The 17,500-nt window shown below is 39.2% G+C and overlaps 1 protein-coding gene across 1 annotated transcript in view; it reads left to right on the forward strand.

Moving 5' to 3' along the window:
* The first annotated feature begins 4,735 nt into the window (after positions 1 to 4,735).
* LOC147471229 (organic cation transporter protein-like) overlaps positions 4,736 to 17,500 on the forward strand; it is a 16,035-nt gene continuing 3,270 nt past the window's right edge. Inside the window, exons 1-11 of the mRNA XM_086540170.1 lie at positions 4,736 to 4,826; positions 5,009 to 5,114; positions 5,464 to 5,569; positions 10,329 to 10,432; positions 10,824 to 10,978; positions 11,408 to 11,576; positions 12,034 to 12,178; positions 13,258 to 13,568; positions 14,587 to 14,759; positions 14,904 to 14,962; positions 16,438 to 16,557. Coding sequence (XP_086396296.1) covers positions 4,736 to 4,826; positions 5,009 to 5,114; positions 5,464 to 5,569; positions 10,329 to 10,432; positions 10,824 to 10,978; positions 11,408 to 11,576; positions 12,034 to 12,178; positions 13,258 to 13,568; positions 14,587 to 14,759; positions 14,904 to 14,962; positions 16,438 to 16,557 — 1,539 coding nt within the window. The remainder of the gene's footprint in view (positions 4,827 to 5,008; positions 5,115 to 5,463; positions 5,570 to 10,328; positions 10,433 to 10,823; positions 10,979 to 11,407; positions 11,577 to 12,033; positions 12,179 to 13,257; positions 13,569 to 14,586; positions 14,760 to 14,903; positions 14,963 to 16,437; positions 16,558 to 17,500) is intronic.

Here is a 17,500-nt window from a genome sequence, read left to right on the forward strand (position 1 = left end):
TGTGTGTGTGTGTGTGTGTGTGTGTGTGTGTGTGCGTGTGTGTGTGTGTGTATTACATTAACTAAGCAATAGTTTACAGAATAACCTTAAAGAATCTCAATGCAGCAAACTAAAATGAAATCTATCACTGGCCATCTGTGGTGTTCGAGAACGTCAGTGTTGCGAAGCCTGGTGGTTGCACTGACTTAGTGTGTCGAAAAAAATCTTTATAAAGGATAGATACACATTCCAAGCTGTATTTTAACAGTATATAAAGCATACATAATGGCATTTTGTTAGGCTTTTGCAGGCATGTTTTAAATCATCTTTTTCACTTAATTCTCATTGATTGAACATGAAACCCATGATGTCAGTATTAATAGAAACTACTTTACCCTTTACTTCGAGCTTCATATCTCCATATAGTGGTAGCTCTTATATCTACCCACATATAAGTCTTCATAGTATTTGAACTTACCTTCTGCTATCACCGTATTATTTTAATGCATTTTTTTTTTTTTGTATTGGTCAGTATATATCAATCTGACACCCTTGGGACTTCCCCGTCGCCTTTTCGACTGCTATCATCTCCTCCCATTCATTGACCTTCGTTTGATGACCCACGTTGGCAGTCAAAGGCCCCGCCAGAGGGTCCTGGTGTTGCTGGACAGATGCAATGAGAGACGAAAACTCATCACTACTAAGATGTGGCCTCCTTTACTTCGACACTAAAGTCACTGCTGCAGCCATACTCGAAAAGTGCTCTCAAGACGGATTTTGTTTACCTGTTTGGTCAAAGGATCATGCAAGGTCTTACTGATTGACGGAATAGCTTCAACAGAGCAACAGAATTGTGGCTATTATCGGAACCAGAGTTTTAAACTAGATTTACGATTGTAACCCTTACCATGCGACTTACCATCGCAAATAAGAGCGCACGTATATGACTGCTGGTAAATGTGTTACAATTGCTTGTTAACGAATGTTTTTTTAGGACACTGAATGTAGCAAGCGTTGACTGTGAATCTATCCTGAGCCACAGAATAGGAAATAAGAACTTGATTGATATAGAAGATAGAGAACAGCAACAGGTATCCAACTATCCACGAGACGATGGACAACAAACTAAATTGATGCCTGAATACTGGCACAACGGAAACAAACAATTGTTCATAAACACAACACAGAAAGGACCACTACAATTACTGAAGCCAATTAAACGTTGTAATTTGATTCTTTTTTTCGGGACACTGAACGCAAGCATTGCCACAACAGGTAAGAGATAGAAAACAGATAATCCTGAGCCCCACACACACTCTTGAAGCAATGTCCGGGATGATTGGAAGGTCCTGTTTCTAATTGTTTTTGTCTTATAGATTAAACTTTTCATTTCTTATCATTCCACAGCTGTACCGAGATAAGTAAAGGAAAAAACAATTCCTAAATTTCATTTAGTTATCGATTTCATCTGTTTACCTGTAAAAATAATTGAATATCACACAATCAAAATTGCATACTTGCACACTTGGAAGTTTTGATCTTGCGCACCTGAGATCTCGTTGCAAACAGCCAGACTGCAACGCGGCTGGCCAGTAAGAAGCCAAGATGGCAGTCCGGCGGAAGACACAAGTCTGACTAGAGGGAGGCACTCCCATTGTTTGTAAACACCGGCTTGGCAGAAGTGAGTTTTGTTTTATTGACGTGTTGTATTTTCCTTTTCTTTGTTCATTTATCTCCTGTTCACTTTTTTTCTCCAGTTTAGAAGGAGTTTTAATAATCTTATCGAAAATATACCAAAGAGGACATGGTAATGTAAGAACCACTCGTCTAGATAATACGCCAATTGCGCCGTTGGCTTCGGCATGTGATTGTGACCCCTGGCTTGATATCCGTAACAATATGTGGTAATAGGAGGGTGGTTAAAGAACCGGCACCCATATAGATAGATAAATAGATAGATAGATAGATAGGTAGATAGACAGATAGATAGATAGATAGACAGACAGATAGATAGATGGATAGATAGACAGATAAGATAGATGGATAGATAAATAAATAAATATATATATAGATAGATAGATAGATAGATAGATAGATAGATAGATAGATAGATAGATAGATAGATAGATAGATAGATAGATAGATAGATAGATAGATAGATAGATAGATAGATAGATAGATAGATAGATAGATAGATAGATAGATAGATAGATAGATAGATATATATATATATAGATAGATAGATAGATAGATAGATAGATAGATAGATAGATAAATATATAGATAGATAGATAGAGAGATAGATAGATAGATAGATAGATAGATAGATAGATAGATAGATAGATAGATAGATAGATAGATAGATAGATAGATAGATAGATAGATAGATAGATAGATAGATAGATAGATAGATAGATAGATAGATAGATAGATAGATAGATAAATAGATAGATAGATAGATAGATAGATAGATAGATAGATAGATAGATAGATAGATAGATAGATAGATAGATAGATAGATAGATAGATAGATAGATAGATAGATAGATAGATAGATAGATAGATAGATAGATAGATAGATAGATAGATAGATAGATAGATAGATAGATAGATAGATAGATAGATAGATAGATAGATAGATAGATAGATAGATAGATAGATAGATAGATAGATAGATAGATAGATAGATAGATAGATAGATAGATAGATAGATAGATAGATAGATAGATAGATAGATAGATAGATAGATAGATAGATAGATAGATAGATAGATAGATAGATAGATAGATAGATAGATAGATAGATAGATAGATAGATAGATAGATAGATAGATAGATAGATAGATAGATAGATAGATAGATAGATAGATAGATAGATAGATAGATAGATAGATAGATAGATAGATAGATAGATAGATAGATAGATAGATAGATAGATAGATAGATAGATAGATAGATAGATAGATAGATAGATAGATAGATAGATAGATAGATAGATAGATAGATAGATAGATAGATAGATAGATAGATAGATAGATAGATAGATAGATAGATAGATAGATAGATAGATAGATAGATAGATAGATAGATAGATAGATAGATAGATAGATAGATAGATAGATAGATAGATAGATAGATAGATAGATAGATAGATAGATAGATAGATAGATAGATAGATAGATAGATAGATAGATAGATAGATAGATAGATAGATAGATAGATAGATAGATAGATAGATAGATAGATAGATAGATAGATAGATAGATAGATAGATAGATAGATAGATAGATAGATAGATAGATAGATAGATAGATAGATAGATAGATAGATAGATAGATAGATAGATAGATAGATAGATAGATAGATAGATAGATAGATAGATAGATAGATAGATAGATAGATAGATAGATAGATAGATAGATAGATAGATAGATAGATAGATAGATAGATAGATAGATAGATAGATAGATAGATAGATAGATAGATAGATAGATAGATAGATAGATAGATAGATAGATAGATAGATAGATAGATAGATAGATAGATAGATAGATAGATAGATAGATAGATAGATAGATAGATAGATAGATAGATAGATAGATAGATAGATAGATAGATAGATAGATAGATAGATAGATAGATAGATAGATAGATAGATAGATAGATAGATAGATAGATAGATAGATAGATAGATAGATAGATAGATAGATAGATAGATAGATAGATAGATAGATAGATAGATAGATAGATAGATAGATAGATAGATAGATAGATAGATAGATAGATAGATAGATAGATAGATAGATAGATAGATAGATAGATAGATAGATAGATAGATAGATAGATAGATAGATAGATAGATAGATAGATAGATAGATAGATAGATAGATAGATAGATAGATAGATAGATAGATAGATAGATAGATAGATAGATAGATAGATAGATAGATAGATAGATAGATAGATAGATAGATAGATAGATAGATAGATAGATAGATAGATAGATAGATAGATAGATAGATAGATAGATAGATAGATAGATAGATAGATAGATAGATAGATAGATAGATAGATAGATAGATAGATAGATAGATAGATAGATAGATAGATAGATAGATAGATAGATAGATAGATAGATAGATAGATAGATAGGTATCTTGTGCAATTTTTTCAACGTTACCTACATACCAACTCACTAAATGCTTTTGCTGACTCTTTCTTTCGTGCCTCATTCACAACTAAACTGTCTTCTTTGGCTCACTCACATACTGGCAATTTAACCTTTCTCATAAAGATTATGAACCGAGTAACGCAATGAAATCTCATTGCCAGAAAATGTCACGAAAAACTGGTACAAGCTTCGAACCAAGATTTTCTTGCTTCAACTTCTGACCGAATCAAACATTTGAGGCAGTGCTTTTACTTGCGTCATGCTTCTCCGTTTGAAAACCAATTCGGCAGCGACGTAATAGCTCCATCAGGAATAAGTGATCCCCACTTTGTGGTGAAGAAGAGCTCCCTAATTTCCTTGTGGACACCTCTCGTCTAAATGGCCGTTTTTTTGCCACAAGTCAGTAGCGCTTTCCTCAACTCTCCTCAGGTAGTTCTGCGTCCTCGTACAGTATATCAGTCCAATGTAAACAACAACGACGTCCTTTAAAGTTAATTCCAAATATATCTAGAAGAACCGATCATCATCACTACAAGCCGCCGGTCCCTCTCCTCCCTCCCCCTCCCTCCCTCCTGCAGAAGGCGAGATGGCTTCCTCAGACGACGGCCTGGATGCACTTCTTGCCCAGATAGGCGTGGGGCGCTGGACCTATCTGCACTTCGCTACTTCCACCATGGGTAAAAGTGTTATTTATTGTCTTTGGCTTCATGTGCAGATATTGACTTGTCTGTTTGTTTGATTTTTTTCAACGAATTTGTAATTATCATAAGTTTATGTTAATCGGGAGTTGTCACTGGTATTGTGGAAGAATTTTTTGTCATATAGACATCTATTTTATGGACTGTGACTTTGTTTCCAGTGCCTTTTTTGTTCCCCGCGTTCCTCATAGGCAGTGAATTCTTCAACCCGGAGATTTCTTTCACTTGCAACATCCCTCAAGACAACTACACATATCCGGTCAATGGGTGAGTCATGGTTGCTGATATGCTTCGATGTCACTTTTTGTCTTTTCTGTTTCTTTTTCTTTCTTCTTCCTTTATAACTTCCCTTCTTCGTCTCTGTATGTGATCCATTTTTCTTTATGCTCTCTCTCTCTCTCTCTCTCTCTCTCTCTCTCTCTCTCTCTCTCTCACCCTCTCTCTCTCTCTCTCTCTCTCCCTCTCTCTCTCTCTCTCTCTCTCTCTCTCTCTCTCTCTCTCTCTCTTTCTCTCTCTCTCTCTCTCTCTCTCTCACCCTCTCTCTCTCTCTCCATCAGTCCTTAGATTCCTACATTCCTTCTTGTAACATAACCTGCCATGACCTCTCAACGCACAGGTCAGAGTGCACAATGCTACACGTGGAGGGAGGCGAGGCCGTGACTGTCCCGTGCCCTGCCTTCACATACGACACCTCCACATTCCATTCCACCGTGTCCACTGAGGCAAGGCGCAGTCTGTGGATTCTTGTGCGTGTGTATGTCACAATGAGGGATGCAAAGGGTGGCTGCTTTGACAGAGTGATGCGAAAAGAGATGTGCTCTTGGGGATATGATGTGATGCGTGTCATTTTTGTGTTGTGTCGATTTATGTGTGTGTTTTATTGTAACAAAAACAATTGTCTGTTTGGAAATATTGTTTTAGTATTGTATGCGTGTGTCCTGTAGACATATAAGTACAAAAAAGTACACGCTTAATCTTGACACAGGTGCATACAACCCTGCATTCGATATCTTTCAACGACAAAATTATGCGATGACTTTCACATACTTTAGAAAGTATATAAATATGATAACTTAAACTTGATTGTCCAATTAAACAAACTGAAGAAGGCATTATGGTGTGTTGCGAGACGTTGCAAAGGAAAAGATTTTGACTTGGCGTTCATGACAGCAGTATTTATGGACTTATCAATACATTTATTATAGTTGGAATACACATTCCATATGATTCGTGCAATAAACAGATTACCATTATTTAAGAGATACAGTACGCAATGCAATCAATTGTTCTTATGAGAGAGAACAATTCAGGGTAGTCATATATTACAGCACTTATAATTTTGAAATGCTTATGAAAGTGGTTCGTGTACGGTCATGGGTATAAATGAATTTATTTCCATTTTATTCTTATGCCAACAATTACTATCACATGTATAAACCTTTCACTGCGCAGGGAATGTTTCTTTTTCTGATCTAACTGCAAAGTAGAGGAACGTAAGACACACATATACATACATGCCCAATTTAGAGTGAACGATAACCATCATAATCCTTTATATCAAATCCGTTTTACCAAACTCCAGATATGTCCAAAATCAAATGCAATTCCACAAAAAAACACTTCGCCAGATCTATTCCCCTCTTGGGATTCACCTCAGCTGTTTGTTTCTCTTGTTATTAACCTCAGTTGTGATCCCTTGTGATTAACCTCAGTTGTGATCCCTTGTGATTAACCTCAGTTGTGATCCCTTGTGATTAACCTCAGTTGTGATCCCTTGTTATTAACCTCAGTTGTGATCCCTTGTTATTAAACTCAGTTGTGATCCCTTGCGATTAACCTCAGTTGTGATCCCTTGTGATTAACCTCAGTTGTGATCCCTTGTGATTAACCTCAGTTGTGATCCCTTGTTATTAACCTCAGTTGTGATCCCTTGTGATTAACCTCAGTTGTGATCCCTTGTTATTAACCTCAGTTGTGATCCCTTGTTATTAACCTCAGTTGTGATCCCTTGTGATTAACCTCAGTTGTGATCCCTTGTGATTAACCTCAGTTGTGATCCCTTGTGATTAACCTCAGTTGTGATCCCTTGTGATTAACCTCAGTTGTGATCCCTTGTTATTAACCTCAGTTGTGATCCCTTGTTATTAACCTTAGTTGTGATCCCTTGTTATTAACCTCAGTTGTGATCCCTTGTTATTAACCTCAGTTGTGATCCCTTGTGATTAACCTCAGTTGTGATCCCTTGTTATTAACCTCAGTTGTGATCCCTTGTTATTAACCTCAGTTGTGATCCCTTGTGATTAACCTCAGTTGTGATCCCTTGTGATTAACCTCAGTTGTGATCCCTTGTGATTAACCTCAGTTGTGATCCCTTGTTATTAACCTCAGTTGTGATCCCTTGTTATTAACCTCAGTTGTGATCCCTTGTTATTAACCTCAGTTGTGATCCCTTGTTATTAACCTTAGTTGTGATCCCTAGTTATTAACCTCAGTTGTGATCCCTTGTTATTAACCTCAGTTGTGATCCCTTGTTATTAACCTCAGTTGTGATCCCTTGTTATTAACCTTAGTTGTGATCCCTAGTTGTTAACCTCAGTTGTGATCCCTAGTTATTAACCTCAGTTGTGATCCCTTGTTATTAACCTTAGTTGTGATCCCTTGTTATTAACCTCAGTTGTGATCCCTTGTTATTAACCTCAGTTGTGATCCCTTGTGATTAACCTCAGTTGTGATCCCTAGTTATTAACCTCAGTTGTGATCCCTTGTGATTAACCTCAGTTGTGATCCCTTGTGATTAACCTTAGTTGTGACTCCTTGTTATTAACCTTAGTTGTGATCCCTAGTTATTAACCTTAATTGTGATCCCTTGTTATTAACCTCAGTTGTGATCCCTTGTGATTAACCTTAGTTGTGATCCCTTGTTATTAACCTTAGTTGTGATCCCTTGTTATTAACCTCAGTTGTGATCCCTTGTGATTAACCTCAGTTGTGATCCCTTGTTATTAACCTTAGTTGTGATCCCTTGTTATTAAACACAGTTGTGATCCCTTGTGATTAACCTCAGTTGTGATCCCTTGTTATTAACCTTAGTTGTGATCCCTTGTTATTAAACACAGTTGTGATCCCTTGTGATTAACCTCAGTTGTGATCCCTTGTTATTAACCTTAGTTGTGATCCCTTGTTATTAAACACAGTTGTGATCCCTTGTTATTAAACACAGTTGTGATCCCTTGTGATTAACCTCGGGTATTTTTCTCTCCTGCGATTAACCTCGGGTGTTTCCTCTTTTGCGATTAACTTCAGTTGTGTTTCCTTGTGATTAACCTCGGGTGTTTTCTCTTTTGCGATTAACCTCGGGTGTTTTCTCTCTTGCGATTAACCTCTGTTGTGTTTCCTTGTGATTAACCTCGGGTGTTTTCTCTCTTGCGATTAACCTCTGTTGTGTTTCCTTGTGATTAACCTCGGGTGTTTTCTCTCTTGCGATTAACCTCTGTTGTGTTTCCTTGTGATTAACCTCGGGTGTTTTCTCTCATGCGATTAACCTCTGTTGTGTTTCTTTGTGATTAACCTTGGGTGTTTTCTCTCTTGCGATTAACCTCTGTTGTGTTTCTTTGTGATTAACCTTGGGTGTTTTCTCTCTTGCGATTAACCTCTGTTGTGTTTCTTTGTGTTTATCCTTGGGTGTTTTCTCTCTTGCGATTAACCTCTGTTGTGTTTCTTTGTGATTAACCTTGGGTGTTTTCTCTCTTGCGATTAACCTCTGTTGTGTTTCTTTGTGATTAACCTTGGGTGTTTTCTCTCTTGCGATTAACCTCTGTTGTGTTTCCTTGTGATTAACCTCGGGTGTTTTCTCTCTTGCGATTAACCTCTGTTGTGTTTCCTTGCGATTAACCTCTGGTGTTTTCTCTCTTGCGATTAACCTCTGTTGTGTTTCTTTGTGATTAACCTTGGGTGTTTTCTCTCTTGCGATTAACCTCTGTTGTGTTTCCTTGTGATTAACCTCGGGTGTTTTCTCTCTTGCGATTAACCTCTGTTGTGTTTCTTTGTGATTAACCTTGGGTGTTTTCTCTCATGCGATTAACCTCTGTTGTGTTTCCTTGTGATTAACCTCTGGTGTTTCCTCTCTTACGATTAACCTCTGTTGTGTTTCCTTGTGATTAACCTCGGGTGTTTTCTCTCCTGCGATTAACCTCTGTTGTGTTTCCTTGTGATTAACCTCGGGTGTTTCCTCTCTTACGATTAACCTCTGTTGTGTTTCCTTGTGATTAACCTCGGGTGTTTTCTCTCTTGCGATTAACCTCTGTTGTGTTTCCTTGTGATTAACCTCGGGTGTTTTCTCTCCTGCGATTAACCTCTGTTGTGTTTCTTTGTGATTAACCTCGGGTGTTTTCTCTCTTGCAATTAACCTCTGTTGTGTTTCCTTGTGATTAACCTCGGGTGTTTTCTCTCCTGCGATTAACCTCTGTTGTGTTTCTTTGTGATTAACCTCGGGTGTTTTCTCTCTTACGATTAACCTCTGTTGTGTTTCCTTGTGATTAACCTCGGGTGTTTCCTCTCTTACGATTAACCTCTGTTGTGTTTCTTTGTGATTAACCTCGGGTGTTTTCTCTCTTGTGATTAACCTCTGTTGTGTTTCCTTGTGATTAACCTCAGGTGGTTTCTTTCTTGCAATTAACCTCTGTTGCGTTTCCTTGTGATTAACCTCGGGTGTTTCCTCTCTTGCAATTAACCTCTGTTGTGTTTCCTTGTGATTAACCTCGGGTGTTTTCTCTCTTGTGATTAACCTCTGTTGTGTTTCCTTGTGATTAACCTCAGGTGGTTTCTTTCTTGCAATTAACCTCTGTTGTGTTTCCTTGTGATTATCCTCGGGTGTTTTCTCTCTTGCAATTAACCTCTGTTGTGTTTCCTTGTGATTAACCTCGGGTGTTTTCTCTCCTGCGATTAACCTCTGTTGTGTTTTCTTGTGATTAACCTCGGGTGTTTCCTCTCCTGCGATTAACCTCAGCCGTTTTCTCTTCCTGGCAACAATACCAACAGTGGGACCTCGTGCAGTTAACCTCAGCCGTTTCCCCTCTTGCAATTAACCTCAGCCGTTTCCCCTCTTGCAATTAACCTCAACCGTTTCCCCTCATGCGATTAACCTCAGCCGTTTCCCCTCATGCGATTAACCTCAGCCGTTTTCTCTTCCTGGCAACAACATCAGTGGGACCTCGCGCAATTAACCTCAGCCGTTTCCCCTCATGTGATTAACCTCAGCCGTTTCCCCTCATGTGATTAACCTCAGCCGTTTCCCCTCTTGCAATTACCCTCAACCGTTTCCCCTCATGTGATTAACCTCAGCCGTTTCCCCTCTTGCAATTACCCTCAACCGTTTCCCCTCATGTGATTAACCTCAGCCGCTTCCTCTCTTGCATTTAACCTCAGCCGTTTCCCCTCATGCGATTAACCTCATCCGTTTCCTCTTCCCGGCAACAACATCAGTGGGACCTCGTGTGCGCGAAGGAGTTCCTGTCGCCGCTCTTCCAGACCATCTACACGGCCGGCTGCTTCCTCGGGTCCATTCTGGGGGGCGTCGCGGGTGACAGGTGAGGTCGGAGGGCCATATATGTCGCCAACGTCGGTAGTCATAGTGATGATAATTGTGATGATGTCCGTGGTAATAATGATGATGAGGAGGATAGATTTCGATGGTGTTAATGATGATGGTGATGATAATTGGGAGCTGAGATGTTGTTGATAATGAATGTGATGGTGGTGATGATGATGGTGATGACTATGATTGTATATGCAGTGATGATGATGATTATGATGATTATATTGACGATAAGTAATATAGATATAAAGGCTAATGATAAAAGTAATAGGAACGACTATTGAAATAATAATGAATTAGTCATATGTATCATATAACGCAGATGAATAAGCAGTATACACGTCGCCTGCATCCTAATAGCCTGCTTTTCGTCTCCCTATCAGATACGGGCGTCGGTGGGCGTTACGAGTGGGGTCCATAATGACGGTTTTCTGGGCGGGCGTTCTGACCTTATCCCCGTGGCTCACGCTAGTCTTCGTATCTCGGTACATCTTAGGGGCGTTCAATCTCATGATGCTCTGCCCGGCCTTCATGCTGAGTAAGTGTGCAGAGTGTGCATGGGTAGGTTGACTGCCGAGGTGGAGGGTGAATATCAGTGTAAATTCTGCGGGAATCACTAGCCAGATTTCACCTTTCGCGTTCGTTCAATCATTGCGAAGTTTTCTTGCAAAATATTAATAATCAAAGTGTTTCTTGAATGAGAATAAATGTTTTCTCTCCTTTGTGAACAAGTATATCCAATCAAAGATTTTTTTATTGAAAATATACTCTTTATTTTTCTATTCTAACCAAACATCATAAAACATTTTGTTGTTTGTTTGTTTCATCTCTCAAGAGAACTTGCAACTAGTTGCTGTATCGTATTGAGAAAATAGAAAAGGAACTTATTTAACCCAAGATTTTCAATATAGATACCACGTTTTCTTTTCCTCCTTCACGAAAACATTCTTATCTTTAACCCTTTCAGTCATGGAGATTTGTGTGCCTGACCTGAGATCCACAGTAGGTGTCATGTTCCAGCTGCCTTACGCTATCGTGACGATTATCTTCGCTGGCGTTGCTTACTTCGTCAGGGACTGGAGGATCTTGCACGCAATTGGCACCATTCCAGCACTAGTGATGGTGCCAATGACATTGTAAGTCTCGTTTGTGTGTGTGTGTGTGTGTGTGTGTGTGTGTTTTCTGTGCTTATTTTCCTCTCTTTTATACCCTTTGATTCTTTTATTGTTTATTGCTATCCTTTGCTTTTGCTTCTTTTTTTTTTTGGTTTCATCTGGTTAAGATCTACAACGCTTCTTGATGTTCGTTTCTTTTGTTCCCTGAAAAGATGTACCAGAAAGGCTTATTAAGCCTAATTTGATAGTAAAGTCTCGCTGGCAAGAAAATAGATGCTAATCCAGCGTTTTATTATCTGGACTTTGTACATGGCTATTAGTCTGTGGTTGTCAATTAATCTTCCGTCCCCTTCTCACAAAAAAATAATAATAAATAAATAAACAATTTTTTTTTTTTTTTAATCAAAACTAACGCCCATATGAACTGCGCTTGACCAAACCATAAACTACATTAACAAGACGTCTAACCGCGTTGCAGTTTGGTGGACGAGTCTCCGCGTTGGCTCCTGGTCAAAGGACACCTGGAGGAGGCGGTGACGGTCCTGGAGCGCGCTGCCTCGATGAACCGAAGGAATCTGGAGGAGTTGCCGGACATTGCAGCCGCGGTGAACAAGATCCATGATGTAAGTCTCAAGATGGCGCTGGTTGAGCTTGGTGGTTAAGTTCCTCTGCTTGTTTCATTTGTTTTTGGATTTATGATTATTGTCACTATCAACATGACCGTGATTATCATTGTCATGGTTACTGTCACTTCTACTATTAGTATTATCATCAGTATTACTATTATTGTTATTATTATTGTTGTTGTCGTCATTATCAATATCATTATCATTATTATCATTATTGTTACTATTATCATTATTGTTATTATTATTATTATCATTATTATTATCATTATTATCATTATTATCATTATTATTATTATTATCATTATTATCATTATCATTATCATCATCTTCATTATCGTTATTATCATCGTTATCAATATCATTATTATTATTATCATCATTATCATTATTATCATCATTATTGATATTATCATTATCATTTCATTCACCTTTTTGTTAAAAGAAGAAAAAAAAAAGCATTATCTACATACCGACTATCGTGGTTTTCGTCATCACAAATAAGTATATTATTAGTTATTAGGAAGACTGTCAGTCAACATTTTCGAAACAGGAATGGCCATTGGTCTGTCATTTGATATAGATTAATACCGTTGAATTTCCAAATGTTTTTTGTTTACTAAGATCAATACTTTCGATAGTGAAATGCTGATAAAGAGGTATAACAATAAAATGTTCCAAATTCGTGAAAAAAATGGGTGTAAAACATTTACACGATTTTTTTTCGTATATTTTCAGATAGAAAAGTTTATTTCGTATTTAGACAAATGGACTCTAGATAACTTTTTTTTTTTTTTTTTTTTTTTTTTTGGGGGGGGGTAAGACGATGCTTGAAAGAAGAGAAAAAACGAAGAGAACTAATTAAAAAAACACACACACACACACACATTGAGTATGACCAGTTGACCGACGTCACATTCCTTTGCAATCCCGACTCCTTGCAATAGAACAAGAACTCGAGCAACAACTATTCGTTGCTGGGATTTGACATAACTTCATATAGTTTGTCTATATTGTACTATTTCATAAAAGGATGTACTCTCGTAATATATTTAAGGGTAACCGGTAAATTGCAGAGATTAACAGGTTTTAAGCCCACGTCAGTCAGAAACGAGACAGAGAACCGGGTGCCAGAGAACCCAAAGCAACATAAAGCCAGTCTTCAGAACGGCCTCAACCCCAGCAAAGCGGAAGAAGGAACCGCAGACGAGTCCTCAGGCAACCGACAGGTCCTGGGACTTGCTGACGGCTTCGGGCCTTGGTGGGCAGGACCTGTGGCTCTCTTCCGCACGGGGGTGATGAGGCGTCTCTCCCTGCTGATGGCGGTGGTCTGGTTCCTCCTGGGGATCGTCTACCTGGGTCTCCCGCTCAGTGCCAACGCCTTCAGGTAGGATGGTGGTACTTCGTTTTGTTTTCATTCCACTCAACTTTTTTTTTTTTTTTTTTTTTTAACTATTATTTTAGGGTGTTAGTTTTGCAAAATTCAATAACGTTCTTGATTTCAGTGGTGTATATTACTCAATATATACGTTTAAAAGTCTAGAAAGATCTATGTATCAGAAGGCCTTCCTGCATAGGATACAAGGTCGTCTCTGACAGGATTTTAAGGGTGAAATTTAGTGGTAAACCCCTCCATATTACTGTGACTGTAGCATATACATCAACTACTGAAATGCCAGATAATATGGACCTATCTCTATGGACAATTGACTGGAACAAAGAGACAATGTAAATCACAAGAAGTGGCCTTTTTATGGAGGACTTCAACGAAAAGGTCGGGCAGGGTAAACGAGAGGAGTTTGGAATGAGTAAAGCAAGAGTTGATAAATCTGTAGAAAAAAAATATGATGATAACAAATACCTGGTTCCGCCATCATCCAAGGAGGCTAGGACGTTGGAGAGCTCTGAGGGTCAATTAGGGAATGTTGGTGAGTCCTTCGTGGAAATATCCTACATGACATCTCGCATCGAAAGCAAAATGTCAGCATTTTTGGTGTTTGGTTCGACGTCCTGGTTCGCCTTCTATAAGCGTGTTCCTGGGGATAGATTTTCATCTTACGTAAGACGAGGGCCTGGATATCGCTAAATATGGGGACCTTTCCACTGACCCTTCCTGTCCTATCCATTATGGGTCAGAATCACAGTGCTTGGAGTGCTATGTAGGCAGAATGATGGTTGGGTGGGTACCTTAAGGTCATGAAACAGTTCCACTGCACATTGTCCTAATTACTGGCGAGCACTGATTACTGCAGAGTTAGTAAAACTTGCTATATTCAATTTCTTAATAGATAGCCCTGAACACGCGTCCATACTTTACACTGGCAAGTCGAAATTAATTGAACTCATTTTTAAGGAAAATATTGAGTTTTTTATTTTATAATGATTGTCACTCTCCTTCCATGCAGCTCCCCGTTCCTATACTTGGCACTCATGGGTGCCGTGGAGGTGCCAGCCTACAGCGTCACCGCGCCGATCACGCAGCGCCTCGGGAGACGTCCTGTCATCAGCTTCTGCTTACTCAGTAGTAGCCTCCTGCTATTCAGCCTGCTGCTTCTCGAAATCTTCGACTTTAAGGAAGGTAGGACTACTTTCTCTTACACAGAATGAACTGATACCCATGTGTTATAAAGTTTGTCTTTAAGTATACCCATTTAAATTATGTTTCGGAAATTATAATAGTATGTGTGACATTGTCTACGACGCCCCTCACCCTGGCTTGCAGAATGGGTCAGTTTACTTCTGGTCCTCCTGAGCTTTCTACTGGTTTGCACGGCTTACCAGGTGAGGCCGCTAGTCTTGCTTTCTGTAATTTTGAAAATGGTGATGATTATGACAAGATGCAGTTACGAACACAACAAAATTAGAGATGATTAATATGATGTTATACATAGCAGAGCAGTGACGAACGATTATGATTAATGCTGATCAGTCGGTTGATGGAAAACTTCCTACAACTTTCTTTGAGATACTTTAAAGATGTCCTCAAATAACCTTATAATATTTCCTGAACCATAAACTCAACCATCATATGAATTTCAAACTCATCAACCTGGCCACTCATTAACCAGGTAAACTTCACCAAACTGACTTTAACCAGTAGCAAATCCTTAGGTAAACTTCGAATTCATGATACTTTCCATGAATTGACCAGGTGTACAACCTCATAGATTAGATATAATCTTAATTAACATGTAAACTTCACATTCTTTAAATTTTACCTTAATCAGGTAATAATCTTAATCATGAAGCTAGTAACGAATTGATCTAGTAAACTGCAGACTCATCAGACTGCTATGAACTGACCAGATCAACTTTAAACTCAGAAACTGACTACGATCTTAGTCAGCAGGTAAACTTCACACATATCAAATTGACCATGACCATAACCATCAGCAAAAACTTCAAACTCATCAAACTAACCATAGACAAACTAAGTAAAGATTATACTGATCATAACCGTATTAGTCAGTTCAAGTCACCAAACTTCTCATCAGCATCAAACTCATCAAACTGCTCATTGGCAACTGATTATCAAATACATCAGACTATATAACCTCTAGTGGCACGTCTGCTTTTGATTTTTTAGCTAAACTTCCCATACCCTAACCTTTTTTTTTTTTCTTTTCCTAACCGACTAGATTCGATGAAATTTCTTAGCTATATTTTTGGGGGATAACCCTCTCTGATTAAAACTAAGTACAAAAGAGTCTTTCGTGTCAGTCCATTAATTTCTATTTTTTCCAAGAATTTCAAGATTCGTCAGTCTTTAAGATCATTCTTTTTACTTTGACATTTGTTTCAGTACATTTTGACTGAAAACTCTTCATTAATAGGATAACTTCTGACCTTTTCTAGACCTAGTGGCCAGATTTGAAGCAAGGATCGATTTTTTTTTACCCCTAGTGACCAGCCTAGTAAACACATTGGAACATCTGTTTTAAAAGATCCAACAATTTCAGAGGGACTTTATAGTAATCAGACCATTAGATCAAACTGTATCCTAGTTTACATTTCCCTTGTCCCAGAAATTCGAATCCAAAATCAAACCTTTTCCTTCCTACTAGCTTAAAGTGATTATCTCATGGTATTATTATTTATTATTATTATTATTATCATTTTGTCTTATCTCTCTATAAACTTAAAAAAAGTGACATATTGGCATTTCAGGTGGTAGCAATCCATTAAGTGGTCTGCCTCATGGACATAAACTTCGCACTCATCAAAGTCATCAAAGTGATAGCAAGTCTGATTACCAGGTAAACCTCGTGCACGCACAAGAGATCCTGCCGACTACCATAAGGCCTTGGGGAACGGCCATGTGCACTCTGTCGGCCTACGTGGGCTTTTGCGTTCCTCCCTTCATCACAGACTACCTGGTGAGAGGAGAGGGAAAGAGGGAGGAGGAGGGAGAGGAAGGGAACAAAGAGGGTTGGGGAGAAGGAGGGAGGAGGAGGGAACAAAGAGGGTTGGGGAGGAGGAGGGAAGGAGGGAGGAGGGAAAGAAGGAAAGAAGGGCGCAAACAAACGACAAGGAGGGATAGCTTTTGTTAGTTTCGCAAGTTCCCAAAGAGGGTTGGGGAGGAGAGGGAGAGGAGGGAGGAGGAGGGAAGGAGGGAGGAGGAGGGAGAGGAAGGGAACAAAGAGGGTTGGGGAGGAGGAGGGAAAGAGGGAGGAGGAGGGAGAGGAAGGGAGCAAAGAGGGTTGGGGAGGAGAGGGAGAGGAGGGAAGGAGGGAGGAGGAGGGAAAGAGGGAGGAGGAGGGAGAGGAAGGGAGCAAAGAGGGTTGGGGAGGAGAGGGGAGAGGAGGGAGGAGGAGGAAGAGGAGGAATGTGGGTGGAGGAGAGGGGAAAGAAGGGGAGGAGGAGGAGAGGAAAGAGGTAGGGAGGAGGAAGGGAGCAAAAGAGGGTTGGTGAGGTGAGGGAGGAGGGAGGAAGGGGGGAAGGAAGAGGAAAGAGGAAGGGAGCGAAGGGAGCAAAGAGGGGAAGGAGGGAGGGAGCAAGAAGAGGGTTGGAGGAGGGGGATCCGAAGAGGAGGGAGGAGGAGGGGAGGAGGAGGGAGAGGAAGGGAACAAAGAGGGTTGGGGAGGAGGAGGGAAGGAGGGAGGAGGAGGGAGAGGAAGGGAGCAAAGAGGGTTGGGGAGGAGAGGGAGAGGAGGGAGGAGGAGGGAAGGAGGGAGGGGGGAAAAGAGGGGAAAGGGGGGGGGGAAAGGGGGAAAGGAGGAGAAAGGGGGAAAAATTGGGGGGAAGGGAAGGAGGGAGGAGGGGGAAAAAGGGGGAAAGGGAAAGGGAGGGAAAGGGGGGTTTGGGGGGGGGGGAAGGGGG

This window comes from Penaeus japonicus, unplaced genomic scaffold (genome assembly GCF_977035675.1).
Source record: "Penaeus japonicus unplaced genomic scaffold, GWHDUDI00000001_assembly GWHDUDI00000009, whole genome shotgun sequence".
Classification (NCBI taxonomy): domain Eukaryota; kingdom Metazoa; phylum Arthropoda; class Malacostraca; order Decapoda; family Penaeidae; genus Penaeus; species Penaeus japonicus.